Below are 27,941 nucleotides of genomic sequence, written 5' to 3'. Positions count from 1 at the left end.
CTATTTCCTCCAACTGTCTGATTTAAAAGTTATAAATCTTTTTGACAAGGTTCATTTTCATTACCATAGATACATCAGGAAAAGAATGACCCCATCCTGAAGCCAGGTGGCAGCTGCTTCAAAAAGTCTAATCTGCTTATTGATGAAAAACCAAAAAGGGAATAAATGATTGCTATTGATTCCCATGATAGCTCTACACAGATCCAGTAACTTCTCTGGATTAGTATAGATAGAAGCCAATTAGTTGTATTTCATATGTAAATAGTAGCATAAAGAAGTACAAAAAATAATTCATTGGATTGCTTTATCCTAAAGCACAAGGCACACATTTTGAAAGTCACTTCAAACACAGTTCTTGCTTATGGAGCTCTCTTTCTCTTAGGCAGAAATTTTTAAAATAAATTTAAACTCATCCAGCTGTGTATATTCAAGAACTACCAAAAGTCACAAGGCATAGTAAGTTTCAGCTGTTCTCCTCTCTCCAGTGTTATCAATAACACATAATGAGTTAGTTCATACATCATCACAGCTGTGCACGCCACAGCTAACTTGGCTAATTTAACTACTCCAGTAGAGTTCAGGAGCTTGCTCTAGTTTAGCTAATTCACTATGCAAGTCATATAGGGATTATAACAGTATACGCTTTTTATGATCATTAATATACATTTCTCTTTTATATAGAGTTTCTGTGAAGTCATCTAATGGTATTGTCCCTTGGACAGATTTTAAAAATAGACTTCTAAGGGCAATTAGCAATCAAAATCACTCAGCAACTAAAACTGACAACACTCTAGCCTTAAGCCTTAAAGCAACTAAAACTCCCTATCAGTGAGCATTAATCCCAAAAGAAAAAAACCCTGTCCTCTGAAAAAAAAAAATAATGGATTCAGGGTTTACAACTTTCCTCTTCCTCTTCACCTCCACTCTCTTTCAATAAATTCAGAATTAGAAATAATCACTGGTCATATGTGCACCTGCAGGTAGCCTCCAAAATAAGGTTTGCAGTGTGTCCCTTCTTGATAGGTGGAAATAACTAGAAAATTGTTCTGGCTCAATTTAAAATGAATGTAATATGAAACTAGTGGTGATCTTGTTTGCTAAAGAGAGATTTGCACAACCTCCATAATTTCAATTATCCACAACAGTACTCCACAGTGTGCAAGGCTCTTTTAAAACTGCTTAATTCTGCCATCTGATGTCATCGTCTACTAAGGATGAGTGCCTACACTGTTCAAGACTGTGCTTTCTTAATCTAAAACACAACACTCAATGTTGTTTCTCAACTGTATATTTGGAATTTGGAAATTCTCCAAGGCTCATCTCGTGTGCAAAAAAGAAGCCTCAGCATCTATATCTGGGAAGTTCATACACACTAGTATGCAGTTGATGTTGGCAATGAACGTTTGTAGATGTACAAAAGCAGAATGAGAAAGCAAAGTGGGATTACATCATAATTTCATTACAAGGAATAAATAAGCATGTATTATTGAAATCCTTTCTTAATGCGCTTTTAGTATCTAAGCATCTTGACTAAAAAGTTGGAAAGGTCCTGTGAATTTATCTAGTTCAACTTCCTTTCCAATTTCATTCCTGAGAATAAAATGAACACTATACATCTAATTTAGATTTAGGTATTAAATCCAATACATTTGCAAAGCTAAATAAAAAGATTTTTATCTGTACAGTTTGAAACTATGAACTTTCGTCTCTGCTAGAGACCCAGAACTATGAACTTTCCCCAAGTATCACACAATGAAGATGTTATGGATACAGAATATAATGATTTACCAAACCATATAAACTACTGAAAACAGTGGGATAAACAACTGCCATTCATTATTCATTATTTCTGAATCCAAAGACTGCTGGTTCCAACTTGGACATATACACAGCTGAACACACACTTCCTGGTTATGTGCAATCTGCACAGATAGACCAGCTTTACAGGCCTGACCACAGAGATTAATAGCTTTAGCCAAATAATGTGGTAACCATGTGAACCTGGGCTGCTTCAGCTTGTTTGTGAATCTCTCAGCAAGGCTCAACATGCCGTTATCTGCATCTTGTTGCCAGGAAACACAACATCGCTTTAGAATACAAGGAAAACCAGGTTGCAATGACCACAGGTCAACTTCCCAAAAGCCTAATTTTTGACACTTAGCTATCTACTATATTACAACATTTCTTCCTGTAATCTTCAGAGAACTTCACTTTACTAGTAATTTAACAGTTAACACTTTTTGTTATTTTCCCAGGATAGGACCACTTATTACCACTAACAATGTAGTAGGAGCAATGATAATTATAATAATTCACTTATACTTTTCTTTTCCCAAGTGTCAGATAAACATTAGTTTACTTCATTAAAACTGATTTGGAAATCAAGCACCCATTGCAACTACCTCATAATACAATAATGCATGCTTATGGGCCTATATCTATGTCTATTCTTAAGCAAAATAATCTTACCAAAGGATAAAAAATACCCATATGTTCCTGACCTAAGAATTCCTGGATTTTCTAGGATCAAAATTATTGTCTTGCCTTGTTCTCATGGTAACAGAATGTCATGTGTTGGCCAATAATCCTGCTAGTTTCTTCCTGATCAATTCAAACAGATAGAAACTTAATGTACCAAGATGCTGAAGTACTCAGCAGACTGGAAATTTGCTTCATGAGAGTGAAGTGGGAGCCACTGTTCTGCAGAGTTTTGCAATCTGGAGATAGAAGGATTAGAGTGGCTTTGAGAGTATATAAAATTAATTACCCTTGACATAGCCATTAGAATTGCTAGCTCATGGGCAACAGAGATTTTGGAAAATACCTTATTAAAAATATTTTTAAGATAAAATGGAAAAACATTTTTCTCTTCCAATGCTGGTTTGAAAAAGTAAGTTAAAAGTACTTAGCTGTATTATAAGACTTTCACTACAGAAGCAAGGTGGAATCTTGAATGTAATATATTATCAAGATAATACATTTACAGTCAGAAAAACTATACTCTTGATATGACCTTACTTTTATCTCATAGGGTCTTCTATGTAATACTTTTGAATTTGGGCTTTATACTGTTTCTCTTCTTGTTCCACACTTCCCTTTTGAAACACAAAATGCAAAGTTCAAGTCTCATGATAATTAAGTTGCTAAAAAGACACATGGATTTCTGTACTATATAACGGAAATATTAAAATTATTAAAAGAGAACCATTTACCCATTACTGAAGGGAACGAGACAAATGAAAAAAAAAAAAAAAAAAAAAGACCAAGTTTCTGTAATGTGAACAAGCTCTCGCACCAGTCAGAATTCAGAAGGTTGACATGAAAACTATCAGAATCAGACAACTTGGAAATGGTTTACTGCCACCATTTGCTGACTCTCTAAATACATGGGTAGTGTAAACCAACATATCTGTGAACAAAGATGACTCTTAAGGAAGTGTTTTCTCCTGGACTTCTGGGATGGTATATTCAGTGTATTTCCACTCCCCTCTCCCCACCCCCAATATGGGTCATGCATCTCAGTACTATACCAGGCCATTCAGTAGCTATGAAGGTGTTAGGTTGCCCTCATGGCCTCCCCAATCAGGCAGCATGGACAGAAGTGCTCTCCTCTCCCTTTTAATTTTAATCCTTACTCTTGGTCATACACAAATAGCTATTAACACCACACACTTTAGCTCCTTCTATGCTACAGGAGAAATAACTTAGAGATGCAAAGATTAATGCTTATTATATAGCCATTTTTGCACAAGCAACTTTACATCAGGCAACTATCATTTTCTTCATTTTAAATTTTAAAGAAGAATTCAGATGTAGAAATACCAGTTCCCTGCCAGTGAATGCTGCTTAGACATCCATACTAAAAGAACTGAGTTATGTGTATACACTCATCTTGCATACCAAAACTCAAGGATAATTGTTTGAGTAATAAACATACCTTAACATAAATTCATCCCTTCACCGATTGTTAAAGGACTCTTCCAAATTAAAAAAAAAAGTATCCTAAATTCTGGAAAAATTTATTTTATCTATAATATAAACTTAATGGAGAAAAGCTCCAAGGAAACTAATAAAAAGATCCAGAAGTATGGGAAGAACTTCTGAATCACTCACAGAAAAGATGTTTATACCATTCGAAATGAAGAGGGCCACAAACATCTCTGACAATACTATTCTTCTTTAAAAAATAACAGCTACTCAATGTGCAGAGCTTTAAAATTAAACAAATTAGGTGTTCATTATTTATGTTATAGTAAGATTCACCAGACTTTCTTTCAAAAGCTAGCTTTTCTTGGGTGATTAAAACAGTATTTAATTCACAATATTTAATGTATGTGCAACTTCTCAGTCACACGCACGTTGAACTGAGTGACATATGAATTGTTCAAATCATAAAACCTTCATTGTCTGGTTGAGTTAATAGCCTGCATTCACCCACCATGAAAAATCAGGATAGCACAGTCAAAAGAATAATAGTGGAAAAAAAGAAAACCTGTTACTACTGAAAGAAACCACCCTACTAAGCTTTTAGGCTTCTTTACCTTCTCTATAGCATTTAACAACAGTTCTACACGTTGTTATAAATACATACCCATACTTCATTCTCATTCTATCATTTTCTGGGTTACAGTAAAATCTTTCCAAGTGCTCCTGAGAATCATTGAATACACTCTGCCACTTTTGAGTAGTTGTCCTTTTGATCTGCCAATGATATGGCAAGACGGTGTGGTGCTTCAAACAATCCCTGCCATAAATACAAGTGCCTTGCAGAAAGTCCATGCAAATTTCAATTCCGTTCTCTTGGTGAGTGTGGTACTGCAATTGGTTCACCAGCTCAAACACGAGGTCAAGGGAAGCCTCTTCACTTTTGTCCTGGAAGAGCTCAGTACTCAGTTTATCACTGGTGTCCAAAATGTATTGGATTGTAAAACTGTTTTCTTGGAAAATGCCTGGAACATAATCTATGACTTTGTCTAAGCAGTCAGGACTAGTAGGAACATCACTTGAAACTGGGTGCAAGAGATCAGTCTGGAAGTGACCTGCTGTAGAATCTGCCACCGTCCCACTGAGAGTTTCTGATGGAAAGCTGTGATCTTGGATTGGAACCACTTGTTCTGGAGCTTCAGTGGAAGGATGGGCTTCCGGTATCTGGTCCCCAACATTTGTCCTATCAGGTATCAGAACAGACATATTATTTTCTGCTGGTGGGCATGATGAATTGATTTCCATGGCTTTCTTCATCAGAGGTTCATGTAAGCTGTTCTCATCTGTACTCTGGTTCCTAGATCTAAAAACCCCATCAAGCGAGCCAGATTCTAGAAGAGTGTTTAATATTGGCCTCAGAGACCTCAGGGTTCCAGTTCCCAATCTTTTCTGATCCTTTTTCTTAAAACAAGTCTTCAATGGAGTGATCTTCTCAGAGAGTCTCATTTGGCATGAAAAGTTATCAGGAGGAGAGGGAGGCTGCACTACACAGTCTGGCTCAGGTTCGGTGGTTTCCATTTCCATGATGTGGATTAGTTCCAACTGCTCCTCAGAGTCTAAAAATTCTACGAGGAAAGGAAGGAAGATGATCATTTACAAACTGACAGCAACTGGATTTCATTCATTCACTAAAATGTTTTGTTTTTGTCCTAATTCCCTGAAACCATTCCTCTTATACTATATTTAGTTTTTACAGGTCAATGTTAAATTTTATTGAGAAATTAAGGCTCCAAAGCACCCAAGGCTATCCAAAAGCACACAGCAGGTAAAAGTAGAAGAGTCTTTCAATAGGCCATTGGCATGCATTTGTGGGCTGAATACACAAGAGTTTGAAATTCTGCCAGGTTATGAATTTTTACTATAAGGCTAGAGTGGGGTGGGAAATGGGAGGTAGAAATAACTGTGTCTAGATGATGACAGCAGGGAAACCACACTTCCCCTCAGCTTTGCGGTTCTCTTCATAGTTGTTGATGTATCACCTATCTCATGAGTTGACAAAAAGTTTAAAAGTCCATCAAATGAAAGATAAACTTCAAACTTAAACAGTGAGTGAATTTAAGGGTATAAGAATATACACAAGAAACAGGGGCTCTCAACTGAAATACTATATGGGAGAAAGCCAGGAGTTTGTTAAGCATTTCTATATTCAGAAAGCTCTAATATACTATCCAAGAATGTTGAGTCTACTTTTGCAACCCCCAAAAACATTACCATTACTGATGGAATATAAGGGTGTGTTTAGTAACGAAGCCCCATCAGCAACAACCACTGCACACTGTGTCAGAAGACAAGCACAACTTGGTAACACAGAAAAAGCCTCCTAGTTCTCGTCCTTAGAAAAGTTACATATATACATTTTTAAAGGGCAAATGAAGGCATATTATAGAAAAACAAAACAACAATATAAAACACGCACCAAATTTCAGATTCCTAATCAACTACTGAAAGAGACAAAAAAAGTCCTTTCTTCCAAGAATCAGACCCCTTGAAAAAAACTGAAATTTGAAAACATTTACTGAGATTGTGCCAGGTGAGAAAGGAATGGTGATGAGCAATTAATCCTCTTCTCTCTTGTCCAATAAACTGAAAGAGATCTGTGACGCAAGGTCCCATGACTTAATCAAATATGCATCCTAGGTGCCCAGTAAAGTGCCTAGCTACCACAATGCACACAGCTGGTGTTCCACATATATTTTGTCGGCTGAATTACTTAAGAAAAGCACATATCAAATGCTTAGTTCTTTGGTGTTTGTGGGTCAACAACGAAAGATAAAACTGAGTGTCCCCAAAAGTGAATATTAAAAATCTAATTGGAGAGAGTCATAAATCTATGTGTAAGAAGTCCATCACATTCAGAAAAGTAAAATACAAAGCAGTTTATAACAAAGTGTTAAATGTACATAAGTACAAAAGGAAAAGGCAGAAAAAGGAGAGTTCACTGTGAGCTGGCATTGTTAGGGAAAGCTTCACGAAGAAGAAGGGATCTGACATGAGACATAAATCAACTGGAAAGCAGCCAAGCCAGGCGTTATTATTCATCATTTGGTGCTATTGCCTCAAGGCACAATTGGCACAGATTGTGGTATTCCCTCTCCACCATACCAAACCGGACTGCGCTTTCCCCACGCGCACACACTCTAACCACTCCTATCAAACCCAATCAAGGTAAAAGAGACACGAAATCGATTTTATTTATATGTGTGTCTGCAAGTACACACGCAAGCGCGCGCGCAACTTTTCCTATTATTGCCCTTCATCAAACTCGGAAACAAAACTGGGAGGAAGCAGCAGAGAACTGGAGGAGTGGCTGGAGGTGGAAAGCCACTAGAACCTAGTTCCTCAATTAGTTTTCATAACAGAAAAATAAAGATGCGAAGGACACATCCTCCGGTCTCCAGCGGCAGGCGACACACCGCGACACCCCGCGACACCCCTCACCTCGTGACGCCGGGGTTCTCCAGCACTCCCGGCCGAATGCACTTTCCGAAGAAACCGCCGCTCCAAAGCCTGCCCGCCCGCCGCCGCGCGACACCCCGGCGCCGAGCCCGGGTCCGAGCGACGCCTCCTGCCGGCCGCGGCGGTTTGCTCAGCTCCTGGTCCCGGGCCGCGCCAACTCCGCGCAGCGCCGCTGAGGCGCCGCCCGGCTCTGCAATTCCGGGTGTTCCCGGGCGTCCCCGCCCCCGCCTTCCCCTCAGCAGGCGCCTGGGCGCCCCCCAACCCCTGTCCAGCCTCCTTCGGACCAACGACCCGCCCCGGCCTCCCTACATCCGAGAGGCCACTCGCAGCGCCTTCTGCCTTTAATTCTTTTTTATCCCCTCAGCCCACCTCCCGAAGAGCGTCCAGCGGGTCTTGGGGGCTCGCAGAACTGAGCCGCGAAGCGCCGGGGAAACGCGGCTGGCGCTTCCCGCGGCGGCGGGGAGGAAGACGAAGACTTGCGCGCTCTCAAAGTTAACGTGAAAACAGCTTCCAAACTTCTGGGCTGCAGCCCGAAACGCGGGGTAGCCGGAAGACTCCCGCAGCCGCCGTGCCCTCCCCCGGCTCTGGGAAGGGCTCCTCGGCGCCTCAGAGCACCCGGGGTCGGCCCGCGGGGGAGGCCGCATAGACGCGCCCCCACCCTGACCAACGGGGAAGGGGCAGGCGCCGGCGACCCCAACTAAATCCTTCGGCGCCTCGGTCTGATGTATACACCTGCCAGAAGCTCTAAGTGCCTAAGAAGTGTAACCAATTCCATCTTGATGCTGACGGGACCCGAGTGAATTCGGTACAAAGGGCAGTCTCAAAATCAATCACCCGATCCGCGAGAGCCCGGCACACTCCCGGCGCGGGGCCGGAGCCGCGAAGCCGGCGCTCGCACTCCCCGCTAGGGTCCCTCAGCCCCTCAGTGCCCTCCCGGAGCCCTTTACCTGAAAGGGACCCTGAGAGAACGGACGACAGGAGCCGAGTCGAAAGCAGTGTCCGCGCCGGAGGTCAGCGCCGAAGGCGGGAGCCGGCGTCTACGGACCACAGAGCGGCGACGCGGCCAGCCGCGCACGGGCCATTCCGCCGCCGCGGACGCAGAAAGCCTCGATCGCGCTCCGAGTCCAGCCAGCTCGCCTGTCACCTCGATCTCTGCTTTAAGTGGCTTCCGGTCGCCTCCTCCCGACGGCCCGTCGCGGAGGCGGAGCCTGGGCGGCCGGAGCGCGGTGGGGTGGGGTGAGGAGGCCGGGCTCTCAGTGGGTGCCGAGAAGAAGACCCGCCCCCTGCGCGCGCGTGCGCGTTCGTTCGAGGGGAGGCGCGCGGGTTGTGTGCCGTGGACTTGTGTTCCCGCGAGGGGGCGTGTCCTTTCTCGCGCCGGCGGTGTCCCCGCGGGTCCGCGTCTCCACGCGACTGTGAGAAAGGAAGGCGTGTGCCGCGTGGGACGGGCTCCACCTGCCTGCGGACAGATGGTGGGTCACTTTGTTCCGAGGAGACCCAGGCACCCGAGGGAGGATGTGAAACGGAACGACCCGTTTCGGTGCGGTTGGCTTTGTTTATTTGCCTCCTCCCCAGACGCCTCCAGCCCCTGATGTCGACGCACCCTGTGAGGAAGCAAACGGCTGCCTCCGCCACTGCCACCAGACGAGGTCGCCTGCCCCGCGCCGGACAGGCCGGACGGGCTGCGCACCTGCGGCGGCCGACTGTTTCGTGGGCCTTGTACGCCACCTTGCAGAAGGGGAACCTAGCTCTGAGGTTTTGATGATAGAAGCTCATTTACTTGTGTTTTAAAGCCCACAAACGCCGTAGTGACTAATTTATTCATTCAGCAAATGTCTCTCAGAGCGTCTATTACGTACCAATCATGTGGCCTGGACTTCATGCCTGTCCTCATGGAGCTTGCAGAGCACCTCTGAAATACACAGCACATACAGAATGGCCATATTTTCTGGGCTGTAAAATACTTTAAAGTGTAACTCCATATATTGAGTAGATTTTCAGTAGTGAAGGAAGAAACAATACATTTAGTTCATATAATCCGTATGTATGAAAAAACGAAAGTGCTGGTAATTCCAGACATGGAAGTCAGTAAAACCTAGGAGCTAAAAGGTAATAATCATAGACATTATGATTCTAAGCCTTTATTAAACTGTTCTAAACCAGACTGGGTAAGCACACCAGCAATGAATGGATTAAGGGTGTTATCTCCTCAGCAGCTTATTTCAAATTGCATCAAGGCAGGGCCATTAAACTAAGGTGAGAATGATATGGGCGGAATTCAGAGGATAATAGGTAAAAGATGAAAAACTTTACATTTTTCATTTCTCAAAATCTTACTGAGACAGATCTTGGTCTGTGTCTACTCATACATAGAATCGCCTAGAAGCTCATATTTGAATTTACCGTATTACTCTTGGCTTTCTATTTTTCTCATTTGTTCTGTTTCTTTTCTGTCCTTTTGTGCCTTCTTGTAGATTATTTTTAATTCCACTCCCTTCTAACAATTAGGTTGTTATACATTCGTTATGCTTTTAGTAGTACTTCAGTTATTTATTGCTGTGTTCAAACTACCCCCAAAATATAATGACTTAAAACAATGGCTCTTTTATTTGCTCATGATTCTGAATTCTCTGGCACAGGAATTCAGTCAGGACATAGTACAGGTGGTTCATTTCTGCTCCATGATGTCTGGGGCTTCAATTAGTGTGGGCATAATGGGGCCTGGCTGGAATGGCTTAACTAGGGTCATAAGTCTTGGGACTTGAGGATGGAGATGGAGTTTCATGACAAAAATGAATGTGAACATGATATGGAAAATATGGAGATGGAAGCCACAAGCTAAGGATGCTGGAACAGAAAGAAATCTGTTAGCTATATACCTTGGTTTTTCTCTACATGGCTTCTCCATATGGCTAATTTAGGCTTCCTCACAGCATCATAATCTTAGGATTGCAAGAGGGGACATTCCAAAAAGACAAGCCTCAATGTGCAAGCCTTTACTTTTATCATGCTTACTAATGTGTCACTGGCCAAAGCAAGTCACATGGCCAAGCTCAGCGTCAGTGTGGGAAGGAACTACACAAGATTGTGAATATTGGGAGGTGTGACATATTGGTAGTCATTTAGATTAGGGACAGACCACCTTAATCCAATTGGAGAATAATTAAAAGTTACTTCCAGGGTATAACCCAGTTCCAACTTAAAATCTTTTCTCCTTAGGTCCGGAACTCAAAATTTTTACCCGCCCAATCCCACACCCACTCCCCTTGAGACAGTTGAAAACTCTGGCTAGTTTCTCAGCCTCTCTCCACTACTGCTTTCTGAATGTTAATTGCCTCAAAGGGAAAAATGGCACCAAACTCTGAACTCAAAATCTTGGATTTAGGCTCCTCAGACTGCTGAAGTTTTACTGCTCCAGAAAAGGTATCCTCTACAATCTCTACCTTGGATGTGGCCCATCTTTTTTTGAAAGAGGGATGACAATGTGCCTACCTGAAAAATTCATTTCCCTAGATCCCTTGCAGTTATGGATGGCTGTGAGATACACTTCTAGACACATGCTTGAGATTTCTAGAAAAGCATTTCCTTTCCTAATACAGAGTCACCCCTTGAATTTCTTCCTTTTGTTCTTTCTTCTAGAATAATAACAGGATGGAGATGGAGTTTCATGACAAAAATGAAGGTGAATATGATGTGGAAAATATAAAGATGGAAGCAACAAACTAAGGATGCTGGGGCAGAAAGATAGAAGGAAACTGGGTCACTCATAACATCTTGAAACTGCTGTAGCCATCCTAGACTGGCTGCCTCTAGACTTAATATGTTTAAAAAGTAAATCCCAATTTTATTAAACTTACCTGTTCTGTATAGATGAACACATTCTTAGCTAATAAACTATCATGTCTCCTAACTAGTCTTCTTCTAGGCTCTGCCAGTTAGATAGTAATGTGAGTTGGTATGTCAGAAATAGAAGAACAGTCACAAATACAACTCCTGTAACATTTCCTGATAATTCTGTAAATATACCAAATTATAGTAAGATTAAGAAACATGTTAATTAAAGAAAAACAGGAAGTAGAAGAAATAACAATGCACATAGTTGAACCTTTTAAAGTCTCATTTTGGCCACACAGTGGCTCATGCCTGTAATCGCAGCACTTTGGGAAGCTAAGGCGGGAGGATCAGTTGAGGACAGGAGTTTCAGAGCAGCCTGGCCAACATGGTAAGACCCCCATCTCTATGGAAAAAAAATTTTTATTAGCTGGGCACGGTGGCATGCACCTCTAGTCCCTGCTACTTGGAAGCTGAGGAGGGGGGATTGCTTGAGCCCAAGAGGTCAAGGCTGCAGTGAGCTATGGTCACACCATTGCACTCCAGCCTGGGTAACAGAACAAAACCTTGTCTCTAAATCTCATTTTAACACTTTGATATAGTTATGATCTGTCTTATTTATTCCAGGTATTTTTCTATATTTTACCTAACATTATGTCATAAACAGCTTTCCATGTTAATATTGTCTTTTAAACAAATAGCTGTTTAATGTTCCAAATAATTATATTCTTTGCTTATCTAGTTCATTCTCATTGCACATGTCAATTCACTTTTTTTCATAACTTATTCACTGCATATCTACTACATTCCAGTAACTGGACTAAATATTTTAAGTACACATAGATGAATAAGATGTGGTTCCTCCCTGAGCACTCTTCAAAACTACAAAAGACACATATGTAGATGCAATATATATGTATACATGGCATATGCATGTGTATACTTTTTATATGTGACTCTAAGCTATTTAATAAGCTATTTAATTGCCTTTTTTTAAAATTTCTTTTTTTTGAGACAGGATCTTGCTCTGTCCCCTAGGTTGGAGTGCAGTGGCGTAATCTTGACTCACTGCAACCTCCACCTCCAGGTCCAAGTGATTCTCCTGCCTCAGACACCTGAGTAGCTTTGATTACATGTGTGGGCCACCACACTCAGCTGATTTTTGTATTTTTAATAGAGACGCGGTTTCACCATGTTGGCCAGGCTGGTCTCAAACTCCTGGCTTCAAGCAGTCCACCTGCCTGGACCTCCCAAAGTGCTAGGACTACAGGCATGAGCCACTGCGCCTGGCCAACTTATCTTTAAATATGCTTATAGAATGGAAATATTTTAATTTCCAATTCATTTAATTGATAATTTCTGTCATTCTTATCTGCCGGATTTGCCTTTAGCATGACTGATCAGTTATCAGTAGAGTACTTACAATGAACAGTTTATTAATATAAAAGCCATTCCTTCTTACTTGAATTTCAAGTGACCCAAGGCCTCCAGTTTTCATTTTCATTAACAGTAAGTGCTATCAAATGTAAATACCAATATTCTATTGCTTTCTGTTTTCATAATTGTTAATTTCCTAACATCCTTCTTGTGGAAAGATAATCATTTTTTGTTACCATATAAGGAAACAGTGAATAACATGACTCAGAGCAGAATGAAAAACCCGAGATTTGAAAACAAAGGCTTTGTCTTTTAGCTTTGCTGTACTAAAATACAGTATTTCCCATGCTGTATATGGGAAATACAGCCAACTTGTGTAAATGGCAGACTGACAACTCCTTATCTAAGAGGGCTAAGTCCAAGCTATAATGTTTTCTATGAGTGTATATGTAAGAGTAATTTATTCTTTAACTCAAAATTGCATATGTGCATGTATCTCATATATCTAAAGTGAAAGAGGCTGGATGCAGTGGCTCACAAAGCACTATAATCCCAGTGCTTTGGGAGGCCAAGGAAGGAGGATTGCTTGAGGCTAGGGGTTTATGACCAGCCTGGAAAACAGTGGGACCCCATCTCTACCAATTTTTTTTTTTTTTTTTTTTTTGAGACAGAGTCTTGCTCTGTCACCCAGGCTGGAGTGCAGTGGCGCCATCTCGGCTCACTGCAAACTCCGCCTCCCAGGTTCACAGCATTCTCCTGCCTCAGCCTCCAGAGTAGCTGGAACTACAGGCGCCCGCCACCACGCCCGGCTAATTTTTTGAATTGTTTAGCAGAGGCGGGGTTTCACCGTGTTAACCAGGATGATCTCCATCTCCTGACCTCATGATCCACCCGCCTCGGCCACCCAGAGTGCTGGGATTACAGGCGTGAGCCACCATGCCCGGCTAATAAAATTTTTAAAAAGAAATTAGCCAGGCATGGTGGCATGCACCTATAGTCCCAGCTACAAGGCAGTTGAGGCAGGAAGATCACATGAGCCGAGGAGGTGGCAGTGAGCCATGGCCACATTACTGCAATCCAGCCTGGGCAACAGAGCAAGACCTTGTCTCAATGAATAAATAAATAAATAGTTGCATTACTGCAATCCAGCCTGGGCAACAGAGCAAGACCCTGTCTAAATAAAAAAGTAAGTAAGTAGGTAAGTAAGTAAATAAATAAATAAATAAAATGAAACTATTATTATCTAGGCAACTGAAGTACTGTTTTTTGTTTTTTGTTTTTTGAGATGGAGTTTCGCTGTGTCGCCCAGGCGGGAGTGCAGTGGCGCGATCTCCGCTCACTGCAAGCTCCACCGCCTCCCGGGTTCACGCCATTCTCCTGCCTCAGCCTCCCTAGAAGCTGGGACTACAGGTGCCCGCCACCATGCCCAGCTACTTTTTTTGTATTTTTAGTAGAGACAGGGTTTTACCGTGTTCGCCAGGATGATCTCGACCTCCTGACCTCGTGATCCGCCCGCCTTGGCCTCCCAAAGTGCTGAGATTACAGGCGTGAGCCACCGCGCCCGGCCGTACTGTTGTTTTTAAACATATAAAATTTATTATTAAAAATAATGTCTTGATGTTGTTATAATGAACTAACTCCTGGAACTTACCCTAAGGAAGATTTCCTATTTCTCTGCACTCGTGGGATTCTAGAACAAGATAAGATTTGGGCTGTAATTTATTTACTTCTAGTAGGTTTTAAATATGATGTTGGTGGGAGAAGATTAGAAAATGCTCCTAGGGAATATGTCAGGCAGCAAGGTAGGGAATTAATGAATTAAAGGTAACCTCAAAGGTAGGTTTGTTTAGAGCCTGTCATGAACATGCTTTGATAAATGTAAACTTAAAATTCATATTTTCATAAGATGATGCACCTTGCAGACCATTTCCAAGTTTTAAAAATATCTCTCAGTTATAGTTTCCTCCCTCTTGAAACTCACTTTTTTCTCTGCCTCTGACGAGGCAGCAGAGTGCTTCTGTCTGGGAAAGGTGAGGGTTCCAAGGCCTAGTAGGAAATGAAACGGATAAAGTGTGAATAGGACAAGTTCTAAAACGCTTAAGCAAGATCACAAACTATTCTGATTATCTAAGATTTGCATTTGTAAATTGCCTAGTCATCTGCTTGACTGTTTTGTTTTCTCAAGATCCCTAATAGTCAAGTGTTCTCTTCGATCCCCTTCAGTTTTGGACCTGTTGAGTAATTCTTACAGCACATACTGAAAGTACTGTCTCATCTAACTGGCTTTAGTTCTATATGAGATGATTTCCTCAGAGAAATCCCCAGATGTTTTCCTGATCATTCAATCAATTGATTCAACACACATTTATCTAGTAGTAGTTATGCAATGGTGACTAAGACAGTCTCCATTTGTCAGTTTCTTGTAGGGAAGTCTGTGAACTGACCACCCAGAATCACTTGGGAAAGCCTGCTGCAGATGCCCTAGTCCCACCCTAGTCCTCCTGAATCTCAGAGAACAGGTCAGGAGAATCTGCACTTTGCAAAAATTCTCTAGGCACTACTGCTTTAAGAGCTCATAGTCTTTTAAAACACTTGCGAGTGGGGAGGAGGTGGCTTATGGGTGTGGCCAAGTAGGAAGACAAACACACTAGCATGGTAAGTGCCATAATAGAGATTTACATGCAAGGCCAAATACAGTCAGCCCTCAGCATCTGCACACTCCACATCCACAGATTCATCCAACCATAGATCAAAAATATTTAGGAAAGAAAACAGTAAAAAAATTAATGCAAATAAAAATACAATATAACAACTATTTACATAGCATTTTATTAAGTAGTATAAGTAACCCAGAGATGACTTGAAGTAGATAGGAGGATGTGCATAGGGTATGCAAATACTATACCGTTTTCTGTAGGGGACTTGAGCATCCATGGATTTTGGTATCTTGGGAGTTCCTGGGACCTTGTGCCTGAGAATACCGAGGGACATTTGCATAGAGATGATGAATTAAGTCTAACTATATTGTCAGAGAAGAGGATTACCATCAGCAGATTTCTTGAAGTAGCTAGAAGTATTATTCTTTAGAATGTTAAGAGACTCAGCTGTTTTTTACTTGGGGTACATCTAAAATCCAATAGAAAAAAAAAATTTAAAACCTCTACTTAAAAAATAAGTGAATTCCCAACTAAAATTAAAGATCTTGATAATCGTGTGCAGAGATCATCTGAGTTAACAGCACTTCTACTTGTTGAATTTATCCTGAGGATATACTTAGAGTTTATGTGCATGGGTTTGGTTGCAAATCTCTTTCCTACAGCAAATAAATTGTGACTGAGTGCTCATTTTCATCCAGCCCCAGACACAGTTCTCTGTGGGAAAGCTTTCCTCTCCCCATTTCTTATACTGTCAAAGACATTCTGGGACATGACGAGTTCCCATTTTTGCTATTCAGGCACTGAAAAGCCAATACTCTGTTTTTATAGTAAAGAAGGTTTTTGGTTTATTTGTTTTGTTTTCCCCCAGCACAGTAATAGAATTTAGAAATTGAATTCATTAATATTCCTTGGCAGCCTCACTATGCAGTCTCCTGTACACGGCATATGTTTTCATGTTGATGTCCAAATTCAATATGGTGATTTTGGCAGACTGGACATCCTAGCCATTCACTAAAGAGAGATCATTCTGATGCTCACCTGCCTTTTATCTCTGACTCCTCCACTAGGCAGATAGCTCCTGGGTTTTTAAACTGGCCTGCACATGAGAATCACTTGAGCCACTTTAAATAAATATATATAAATAACATATATTATATAATACATTTATTATGTAAATAATAATAAATATACATTTTCTCTCTCTATATATATATATATATATATTTTTTTTTTTAAATTTCATGGGCCCTAGGCGTTGAATAGGGACTGTGTTGTATTTGTCTTCTCCTCTTTGGTTCCCAGTAGGGCACTGGACATAAGTCATGTAATCAATGACTTCACTTATTCATTCAACACATACTCTTGAGCATTTGTGTTCTAGGTACTTCTAAGTGCTAGGAATACAGTAGAGAATAAAATAAATGGTCAACTCTTAACATTCTAATAAGAGGAAGACAGGTGGTATCAGGTGGTATCAGGTGGCGATGAAAGCTGTAAAAATAAAACGACATGATAAGGATAGGACAACCACATACTTTATCAAAAAAGGACACTTTGAGAATAATTATTCACAATTATGTCAATATAGTACAGCTGAAATCAGGACTTTCGTGGAAAAAACAAGATATGTGGTCACTCTACATAAGGTGTTAAGAGAGTACTGTGGAAAAGGAAATGAAGTGTTTTCAAAAATATGATGTGCTGTTACTAGAAGGCCTCCCCAGAAAGAAAACATTTAAGTAGAAGCCTGAGGACAATGAAGGCATAAGGGAAAGAGCATTCCAGGTAGATGGAATAGCATGTGTAGGGACAAGCTTTGCATGTTAGAGGGAAATCACAGAAGCTAGTTTGATGGGAGTGGAATGAACAAGAGTACTGTTGATGAGGTCAAAGGGATGGCCAGAGGCCAGATTTCATAAGATCTTTTAGGCTAGGCCCATGGTAAGGACTTTGGATTTTACCCTGAGACAGAAATCTATATAATTTACCTTTTAAAAGGATCACTCTGGTGTTGTGTGGAGAGGATGGAAAGAGTGAACACAGGAAGATTAGTTAATAGACCAAGCAAGAGATGGTGGTGGCCTGGATCATGATAATGGAGAGAGGTGGTTAGATTCTGGACACATGCTGAGGGTAAAGCTGAGAGGATTTGGTGTATGAGGGAAACTGAAGAGCCAAAAATGGGTCCTCAGTTTTTGGTTTAAGCAACTAGAAGAATGGATCTGTCTTTCACTTAGATGGTGAAGATTGTAGGAAGAACACATTTTGGGGAACAGGGAGAAACAAGAATGTAGTTTTGGACTTGTTAAGATTGAGACATATTAGATATTTAAGTGGGATAGTGGGAAATTGCATAATTAAGTCTAAAGTTTAGGGGAGACATTGGAGCCACTTGCAACCATACCTAAGAAAGTCCCCATTGCCAAACTTACGTAGCAAACATGTTCATTCATCCATTTTACATGTAGGTTAATTAAGAGGTCTTAAAAGTGTGTTTTTTAAAAGAGGAGCAGTGGGCCATATTCTGCACTTGCAGAGGAGGGAGATTTATTTTCATGAAGTCTGGGAGTGAGGTGTTGCCCAGTAGTGTGTCCACTCATATCATATTTCTCTTGCAGAAGGAAGCTGTAATCCCTATAAACATGAGCTAATTTAAAGTTCCCATTACCCAATTGTGACCTGATGACCCCATTCTGGGAAGCTGACTGAGAAATGACTTTGAGGCTAAAGAAATCAAACAGTTGATATTTGTATGTTATGTGACATATTCTTTCTTTAGAAAGAAAAAGTAGCCAGGCCAAGCATATGAAAATAAAATATCAGTACAGGCTCATGCAAGTTCCTAGTAATGTAAGCCTAAATTTGGCCTTAAAACAAAAACTTATAGTATCAATTAGCATTCCCATTATTTATTGGCTTCTTGCCTACAGACTTTAAAGAAGCAGCTGTCTTTTATTTTCAAATGCAAAACAGATGGAAATTTATGGTACCAGGAAAATCTATACTAAGCCAAATAAAACACTTGCAGCATTATTTACTGTATGCATTATTTTTACTTCATCACCTGCCTGAGACTCTTTGGTTTTTATTTTTCACTTTCTGAAGAGTTAGCTAAATTAGAAATCAAGGCTCTGAATGACTTTTTCTCAATTATCAGTGTGTTTACATTGAAACAAAGATAACCTCTTGGTTTGAAAGTTTTGCAAAGTCACCAAAAAACAATGTTACTTTGGTTAAAAATAACTCTCTATTGAAATGAAGTAAATGTCAGCATTAGAGAAATGGAAACCAAAACTTTTTATCAGACCTCAAAGTTGAAAGGCAGGAAATGTTAGCTGCATTGACAGAACCCTAGGTACAGGGAGTTGGTGAAAATAAATAGTATGGTTACACAGATAAGTGACCCAGAAAAGAACTTGTTGGTTGACATAATTTTTATTTATTCCTCTATTTTGTTGAATGCCTGCTACAAGTAGTTGCTGGGCACACAATGGTGAAAAAAGCAAACATGATCTCTGCCTTCATGTTGCATATGGAAGAAGACATATTAACTCAAATAACCACTCAAATCAACTTACAACCGTAAACTTTAATAAGTGCTTTGAAAGAAGCCTTTCCTGCTGAAGAAACATTTGGTTGGCTCTGATGATGGAGTAAGCATGAACTAGATCAAAAGGATATGGGTGGAAGCAGCTAATGGTGGTCAGGGGACAGAATGTTAAGTGCAAACCAGAATCATGAAGCTGTGGCATGCCAAAGAGAACCACTGTGTCTGGAAAATAGCAAGTGAGAAGGAGAGTGGCTGGATATTACTTGGAAATGTAGACTTTTAGGCCTCCTAATTAAGAATTCTGAAGAAAAATGGATGTCATTGAAGTGCTTTAATTAGGAAAATGCCATGATCATATTTTAATTTTTAAAAGTAAAACCGTAATGAGGGGAACTTTCAGTTCCAGTAATGAATTAGGCAATTCGGCTAACACTCTTACCAAGTAAAACCACAAAAGTTGGACAAAATATTTTGAAATTTACTCTGAGAGTTAACATGACAACATCTGGAATAATACCTGGGAGAAGGAAACTCAGACATGTGAGTAGAGCATTTAGAACCACTTTTCCGAATAGGAGTCTGAGAAGCTGAATAGAAATTTTGACAGACTAACAAGGATAGGGAGATAAAACTGAAGTTCAAGGAAGGTCAAGGGGAGTGATGCCAGGTTTTGGGTTGGGACCCAAAGGACTACGTGAAAGTAAGGGTAAATCAGAAATAGGCCAACCTTCCTGGAGGGTTGAACCACCCACTTCGGATTCTCTCAGGCCTTCCAACTGGATTGAATTAAGGTGATATAGGATTGCTACTGGCCTTAATCTCTTACTAGAAGCACATATAAAAATTCCTTGAAAAAAGATAACATTCTTCTTGGTCTCAAACTATTTTTACAATGATCCAAATGCAATATCTAGCACTCATAAAAAATAACCAAGAAAGCATTCACAAACTGGTGGGACAAGTCAGAGGACAAAGAAATCAAATTGAAGGTCTTCCTACAGGCCAAAATAGGGCAATTTGAATGATAAAAAGAATAATGATGGTAATTCATTAAAAAATAGTGGATAAAAAGAAAATCCATGAGCCTATAAAAATACTCAGAAAAAGTTTGGGGCCCTGGCACAGTGGCTCATGCCTGTAATCCCAGCACTTTGGAAAGCCGTGATGGGTGGATCACTTGAGGCTGGGAGTTTGAGACCAGCCTGGCCAACATGGTGAAACCCTGTCTCTATTATAACACAAAAATTAGGTGGGCATAGTGGCAAGTGCCTGTAATTCCAGCCACTTGGGAGACTGAGGCAGGAGAATCGCTTGAACCCTGGAGACAGAGGTTGCAGGAGTAGCCACTGAACTCCTGACTCTTTCTAAAAAAAAAAAAAAGGAGCAAGAGGGGGTACAAAAAAAGAGGGAAAGCTTTTCTTTATAGAAGAATGCTAGCTAATAAATGTGGACAGATTGACAGAATTGGAAAATCACCATTTTGCAATTACAAAAGTAATAATAATAGTATATGAGGTAAACTGAAGAGCCGGGAATGGCTCTTCATTGACAATGAAAGGATAATCAATGGATACTAATGCCACTAGGTGAGAGGTTGGAAAATAGTCATAGTCTCCAAGTATCTTCTTATACATTACTCATTAATAACATAAAGAGATAATCTGACAGTAGAGAAATCCAACACATACCACCTTAACCAAATGATCAAGCTTAAAAATGAATACTGATGGGACTAATGAACATTACAAGCCTTCTGATATTAATGAATAAAGGAGGACAAACCATCATCTATGTAGTGTTGTTGCCAAAATATTTAATTTAAACCCAAGCATTAGACAAATCCAAATAGTAAGACATTCTACGGAACTCTTTAAAAACTATCGATGTCATGAGAGGGGGAAGAAAAGGCAATGGAACTCTTCTAGATGAAAGGAAAGTAAAGGCTATGCCTAAACCTAATATAGATACGGGATGTTTTAAAATGCTATAAAGGATGTTATTTAGGCAATTGAAGAAATTTGCATATGTAGTGAATATTAGATATATTATGGTATCAATGTTAAATTTCTTGAGTGTGATAAGAGAGAGATTGTGATCATGTAGGAGAATATCATTGTTCTTAAAAGAGATACATGTTGAAATGTGTAGGAAATGAAACATCATTTTATATGTAGAGGACTTTCAAATGGTTCTGTAATATCTGTATCTGTACATATGCATGCAGTCTTCATTTTGCAGGACTGTAAAAAGATATGGTAGTACAAGATTATAAAAATAAAAAGCTGAAACTACAAAGTGATCTTAATAATCAATGGGGAAAATCACAATTGTTCTGTCACCTTTAAAAATGTTAACCAAAACATTAAGAACACTCTTATGGTCAGTCATAAATGCAGAAAATTGTTATTAAAAAAAAAAAAGCAAAACTAACTTGTATTTAGTGCACTGTAATTTAAAACATTAGAAATATTGAGGATTAAAGTGTTTTATTTCTTTGTTAAAACTTACCAAAGGCCAGGCGTGCTGGCTCACACCTGTAATCCCAGCACTTTGGGAGGCCAAGGTAGGCGGTTTGCTTGAGCTCAGGAGTTTGAGACCAACCTGGGCAACCTGGTGAAATACTGTGTCTCTAAAAATAATAAAAAAATTAGCCAGGCATGGTGGTGTGTGCCTGTAGTCCCAGCTACTCAGGAAGCTGAGGTGGGAAGATGGCTTGCGCCCAAGAGGCAGAGGTTGCAGTGAGCCATGATCATGCCACTGCATTCCAGCCTGCGTGGCAGAGCAAGACCCTGTCTCAAAAACAAACAAACAAACAAACAACATCAACAACAAGAAACTTACCAAGAATAATTTGAACAGTGCTGCTTCTTCTGATTATATAACTTATCTTATGGATGAAGCATCTTTTCTCCACTTTCACAAATCATATTCCTTTCTAAGTTTGGATTAGCTTGCATTATTTTATCCTTTGCATTTTCACTGTTGTGAAATGTTTCTAAAGAGATTTTCTAATTCTATCAAACTACCTACTTTTTTTGTGAAGTTTTTTGGCAATGTCACTTCCTCTGGGACATCTTCATCCTTTTTTGTCACAGCCACTGTCTTCATTAACGTCAAGAATTTCACCTTTACTAAGTTCCCCTGACTGCATACCTTTAGTCTTTCTAATGATCACAGTGTCAACATTGCCATAGCCAACTATCTTTCCTATAACTCTATGTTTGATTTGAATTTCACTTCCAATGTTACTACTTCTCATGTTTTTCCTTAACTTTCATTTTCCTTGGCCAATTTCCTCTTTTTAATATCTATTTTGTTTTGTTTTGTTTTGTTTTGTTTTTGAGACAGAGTCTTGCTCTGTAGCCCAGGCTGGAGTGCAGTGGTGCTCACTGCTACCTCTGCCTACCTGGTCCCAGTTCAAGCAATTCTCCTGCCTCAGCCTCCTGAGTAGCTGGGATTACAGGCAGGCACCACCATGCCCAGATAATTTTTTTTTTTTTTTTGTAATTTTAGTAGAGACAGGGGGTTTTACCATGTTGGCCAGGCTGGTCTTGAACTCCTGACCTCGTGATCCACCTGCCTCGGCCTCCCAAAGTGCTGGGAGTACAGGCATGAGCCACTGTGCCCAACCTTTAATATCTATTTTTATAAAATATTATGTGAGTTTATCACTGGGAGACAAAGAAGTAACACAATTTCATGTCTTGCTGTCTGTGCATGAACTGAAAAACATATATGCAGTGATCAATTGCTGACAGATTTTGAAAGCAGTGAATGATTGGTCGCTGTCACTGATCATGATGCACATTTGTTAATTACATAGTGATTGGCAGACTGAAGGTCTTGCAGTGAAGTTTGTACTTTGTGTAATTACATTTAGTAAGCATAGTCACTGAAATTTGAATCATGTCACTGGGTAACTGCCTTTGTTTGTGTATATATATGTATGTGCATATATACATAGTTATGTGTGTGAATCTAGAAAAAGGGTATATAGATAGCCCATTGTATTATTCTTGCAGCTTTTCTGTCACTTTCAAATTTATCTTAATAAAAGTTAGGGGTGGGAGAGTGGGAAGGAAGCAGATCATAAGGAGATAAGACAATGCAATCGAAAATCTAGAGAAAGAATAGATAATAAAAACAGACAAACAGGAAATCCAGAGACTAGAAAATCCTATGGAATCAAACCACCTGGATTTGAATCTCACTTTAATTATCAGCCATGTGATCTTAGACAAGTTATGGAATATGTCTTGTTATCTAATATGTTTCTCTTAAAAATTAGGGCTAAAAGAATATCTACTTCATAGGGTAATATGGATGGTTAAATAACTTTCATATATGAAGTAATTCTAAGTGTACAGATGTGTTAAGAGGGGGAGACTTTACTATCTTTAGATACTAATAAGAATCCAGAAGAGAGAGGTTGAAGCTAGGAGAAGAGATAGTTAATGGTGTATCCTTCTTAAGAAGGTGGGAGGGGATGGGATCCAAACAAGAAACAGAGGAGTTGGTCTTGCACTAAGACCATCTCTATTTTAACAGGAAGGAGAGAGAATAGGATGGGTGAAGGTATAGGTTGGATAGTGTATTTGTTAGGGAGAAGAAGTTATTTAATTTTGTAGTCTCCAAGAAATAAAAGGTGAGGCATCTTCTGAGCATGGACAGCACAGTAGGGGATTAGAGGTTGAAGACAGCATGGAAGACTTGAGATGACTCTTGCACAGAATAAGAGAGCCTGCTGGCCAAAGAACTATAACAGCATTGTTGGCAGTGTGGAGGGCCCAGAGTTGCTGACCTTAAAATTATAGTTCTATCAGTCTGCCCTTTTGTGTTTCTTACTTCAGCTGCCAGTGGCTCAGCTGCCTTGGCGCAGGCATGGAGAGTGTGAGCTGTTGAGTTCATCCAGGATTGAGATTTTTTCAGATGGATGTGAGGAAAAGATAGACAAGAGAATTTAAGGTATTGGCAAGGAGATTACTGAAAGTATGTACCATGAAATCTAACCTGGGAGGGAATTAGTCGTAGGAGAGGGCTTAGTGATGAGGGAGAAAATAGAGGGGACCATGAATTAAGAAGGATCTCCTTGAGGCCATTGTAGTAGTCCTAGTGAGAAGCGTTTAATAAGCAAGCTAATAATTTCCTAAATTGGGGAGCAATGTGCTGTGTGAACAGGATGTTCAATTGGGGCCCTTTCTCTTTTAGTTTTGACTGAGACTCTAAAACCTTAAAGGAAAACAGTAGGTGCCAAAATGAGGAGCTATATCAGTTGGCGACGTTTGCCAAGGGAGGGTCAGTGTGGTTGTGTGACCCTTAATTCCTTAACCACCTGTAATGTGTACAAATATTCAAATTGAGAAATTGAGAGACCTGTTTTCTTTGGAGAATTGTTGGAGTGCCTTGGGTGTTTCTTTCCCTCTCTCACGGGGAAAGGTAGTGGTATCCCTGTCTCTTTAGCTCAAATAAGGATACTGTATCGAAATCACCTGAAGAGGTTTAAATGTGCCTCTGGAGTTTGAAGAGCATTAAGGACTGGTACGAGTAGCTCTGTGCAAATCATCCAGGTTAGAGAAGGTGGGGAGGAAAGGGGAGAAGTGGGCAGGGGCACTGGGAGCAAACTGCGCATCCACAAGCAGTGAGGCAAGGGTGGGTGACTGTTTCTCCTGAGCCAGATGCGGCCCTGTGGAGAAGCTTGCCTGGGGCAACCTCAGATGCCAAAACTGGCTGGAGGGGGTATGTGACCACAGGGAAGGGAGTGGCCAGGGGCTAAGGAGAGAATTGTAGGGGGCGAGCCTCAGGAGAGTCATTGCCTTCACAATGGGAGAATAGTTGGATGTTCCAAAGGGAGGATCTCCCTGAAATTCACAAAAATACCCAGTGAAGGAAAGAGTGAGCAACAGGATTCTGCCATGCCAAGAGGCTTCCATAGGTGACTGTGTCTGTGCCTACCAAGTGGGACCTTGATGACCTCTCCTCCCTTTTCCTGACCCAACCCTTGAAGGACACAGAGGTAGTTAATTGGGGGGTTAAGAAGGTGGGTGTGGGTGGACAGAGAGTAAGGAGAGGGAAGAAGCAGCCATCTGTATTTTCATCCCTTCTCCCCACCCCCTCAGGTTTTCCAGTCTGCTGCAGCAACAAGATGGGGGTGGGGAGGCTCAAACTTTATGAGTGTCATTCAAATTTTATTGAACATTTTAATTACTGAACTGAGACCATTCTTGTGGCTGAGTTACCAGGAGAATTTTTATGACCTGAAAGAAGCCAGGAAAGTAAGTCTGCACTAGGAACAAGGAAAACAAACAAACAAAAAAAAAACTAGCCTATAGAGGAGTTGGAAAAGCGTGATGGATATGGTTTAGATCTGTGTCCCCACCCCAATTTCATGTTCAATTGCAATCCCCAATGTTGGTGGTGGGGCCTGGTGGGAGGTGATTGGATCATGGTGGTGGTTTCTCATGAATGGTTTAGCACCACTGCCCTTGATGCTATTCTCAAGATAGTGAGTTCTCATGAGATCTGGTTGTTTGAAAGTGCATAGCACCTCCCCAGTCTTGCTCCTGTTCCTACCATGTGAGATGTCTGCTCTCCCTTTGCCTTCCTCCATGACTGAAAGCTTCCTGAGGCCTCCCCAGAAGCAGAAGCTGCTATCATGTCTATACAGCCTGCGGAACCGTAAGCCAATCAAACCTCTTTGCTTTACAAATTACCCAGTCTCTGGTATTTCTTTATAGCAATGCAAGAATGGACTAATAGAGTGATTTAGAGAAAAAAAAAAAAAAAACCAAACTTGTATTATCGTTCTACTCTATAAAATTCAGTTCATTCACTATAATACTGATTGCATCAGGTTAGTAAAATAATGATAACAAGGTCCAGAATGTGGCTGTGTATGTAGCTGGCCCTGATGGAGTGGACTAGAAGGTCATTGAGGGTGAAGAAGTCAAGGTATGAGAAGACTTGGTGATGGCTGAGTCATCTTTGTAGATAATGAATTCTTCCACGATGCTGGCAAAAGTTGGGGTTTAAAGACTGCAAGCCCAAAGTCCGTGGTTCTTAAACTTTAAAGTGTATTAGAATCCACCTAGAGAGCCATTAGAAGATAGAGGGGCCCAGGCTTATTGAAGTAGGATAGGGCCTGGGCTTCTGTATATTTTCAACAAGTTCTCAGGTAGTATGAAATATACAACAACATTTGAGAACCTCTACCCAATATTTAGTGGTGAGTAGTAAGTGATCAATAAGTACACAACCATATCTACCCGAAGAAAGGAAGAGAGAGCAATTTAGCCAAAGAGCAGGAGTTCCCAGGAAGCAATTTTTTCTTTTTATTACATGAGGGTAAAGAAGGAGTAGTCTAAGAACAGTAATAGGGACAACTAGCCTCTCAACCCATTATCAATAACTATTCTTTTTCATTTTTTTTTCTTTTTGTGAATATGAGTGTTGTGGATTGAACTGTATCTCCCCGAAAAAGATCTATTGAAGTCCTAACCTTTAGTACCTCAGAATATGACCTTATTTGGAAATAGAGTCGTGATAATTTGGAAATATATGTAATCAGTTAAGATGGGTCCCTAATACAATATAATTGGCATCCTTATAAGAAGATGGCCACATGCAGACACAGAGACATACAGTGAGAATGCTATGTGATAATGAAGGCAGAGATTAGAGTTATGCAGCTGTAAACCAAGGAAGGCCAAACCACCAGAAGCTATGAAGGGAGAAAGAAGGATTCCTTGATAGGTTTAAGAAAAACCATGGCCCTGCTGACACCTTAATGTTGACTTCTGTCTTCCACAACACTGAGATGGTACATTTGTATTGTTTTAAGTCACCCAGTTTCTGATACTTTGTTACAGAAGCCCTGGGAAACTAATACAATAAAGTTGAGATATTTCTTTCTTGGTGTGCCATAAATCATCTCTCCTACATTCAGCCCATGTTGTGTTTTTGTCCCCTTTGCAATGAACTTACAGTCTCTCTCAGGACAGAGAAACCATGTTCGAATCAGTGGATGATGCCATTAGAACAACAAGAAAAAGAAAAGTCTACTGCTTCCCAACATGCTTAAGCTAAAAACACAATATACTTTATATGTTCTTGATGGAGTAGTCAGCCCCCACACTGGCGTCTGCATTTATTATTGACAAATGAGTCAGTTCATATGAGATTGGTAGCTTATTTGAGTAGGTGTATGCTAAAGTTATTTTGAAAAAAGGAAAATAAGCCTATAAATATACTTGTATGCTACTTTCATGAGAAAGCACTTCTCATGAGGAATCTTTATTAAACCAGTTTTCGCAAAAGTGCTGAGAAAACTCAGCAGTCATACATAATGGGTTTCACTTTCAAAAGTCCGCCCACCTCCTTTGACTTTCATAACTTCTCTCCTCTCCCTAATATTGAAGGAAACTCTTGGGCCACAGATGGCCCAACAGACCACACTAACTGATCCCAGGAAATATTAAGTTTCCAATTTATTTAGCAAAGCCTACAGAAACCAAGCAGAAGTGAGGTGCCATTCAGAGTAAGAACAGAGAAACATACCAATCCCATTCCCATGTCCACTGGTCCCTAAGAGGGTGCACGGCTGCCTGTGACCCATCAGATCAAAACATACTATAGTCCAGAAATGCTGCTTGTAGAAATTCAGCTTGCAGAAAAATAAGTCAAAGGGCAAGGTAAGGGACTGAGTTGGCTTATAGATTCTAGAGAGAAGATAGAGCCAATGGTTGCTAGCTGAGCAGAGTAGTCGAGGACTTATGCCTGGAAGAGGGGTTTTGTGTTAAATCTCCCTTTTTATGTCAGGACCTTGAGCGTGGACTATAGGAGCAGACAGGGTAACGTCAAAGGGGGATCTGGGCTAAACATTTTTTTTTTTTTTTTCTTGAGACAGAGTCGCACTCTGTTACCCAGGCTGGAGTGCAGTGACACAATCTTGGCTCACTGCAGCCTCTGCCTTCTGGGTTCAAGTGATTCTCCTACCTCAGCCTCCTGAGTAGCTGGGAGTCAGGTGCGCACCACCACGCCCAGCTAATTTTTGTATTTTTAGTAGAGATGGGGTTTCACCATGTTGGCCAGGA

General features: G+C 40.6%; 2 protein-coding genes across 5 annotated transcripts in view; one reads left to right on the top strand and one right to left on the bottom strand.

Annotated features, from left to right (window-relative positions):
• The window catches only part of TIPAR (TCDD inducible poly(ADP-ribose) polymerase), a 33,390-nt gene extending 23,448 nt beyond the window's left edge, over positions 1-9,942 (bottom strand). Inside the window, exons 1-3 of one of the 4 annotated variants that reach the window (XM_011752778.3) lie at positions 9,841-9,942; positions 9,297-9,349; positions 4,592-5,549 (exon numbers count right to left, since the gene is read on the bottom strand). In XM_011752778.3, the coding sequence (XP_011751080.2) occupies positions 4,592-5,549; positions 9,297-9,303 (965 nt within the window). In that variant the 5' untranslated portion in view covers positions 9,304-9,349; positions 9,841-9,942. Of the gene's footprint in view, positions 1-4,591; positions 5,550-7,422; positions 7,441-8,387; positions 8,646-9,296; positions 9,350-9,840 lie in introns of those variants that run through there. The other 3 variants (XM_071091131.1, XM_011752779.3, XM_011752781.3) reach the window with 3 other exon arrangements.
• Positions 8,163-13,458, top strand: LOC112427837 (uncharacterized). Its single transcript, XM_071088851.1, has 4 exons — positions 8,163-8,201; positions 8,349-8,909; positions 9,013-9,546; positions 11,077-13,458. The coding sequence occupies exons 1-3, from the start codon at positions 8,163-8,165 to the stop codon at positions 9,226-9,228; spliced, it is 816 nt and encodes a 271-aa protein (XP_070944952.1). The 3' UTR covers positions 9,229-9,546; positions 11,077-13,458.
• Positions 13,459-27,941: the final 14,483 nt, after the last annotated feature.

This window comes from Macaca nemestrina, chromosome 2 (assembly GCF_043159975.1).
Source record: "Macaca nemestrina isolate mMacNem1 chromosome 2, mMacNem.hap1, whole genome shotgun sequence".
NCBI classification, from domain to species: domain Eukaryota; kingdom Metazoa; phylum Chordata; class Mammalia; order Primates; family Cercopithecidae; genus Macaca; species Macaca nemestrina.
This window is presented reverse-complemented; position numbering and strand designations above follow the sequence as displayed.

Bases quoted from the DNA above. Each gene is read 5' to 3' on its own strand.
- LOC112427837 (XM_071088851.1), top strand. From the start codon at position 8,163: ATGTATACACCTGCCAGAAGCTCTAAGTGCCTAAGAAGT. The intron at 8,202-8,348 runs GTAACCAATTCC...ACTCCCCGCTAG, and splicing joins GCTCTAAGTGCCTAAGAAGT to GGTCCCTCAGCCCCTCAGTG. The intron at 8,910-9,012 runs GTGGGTCACTTT...CCTCCTCCCCAG, and splicing joins CACCTGCCTGCGGACAGATG to ACGCCTCCAGCCCCTGATGT.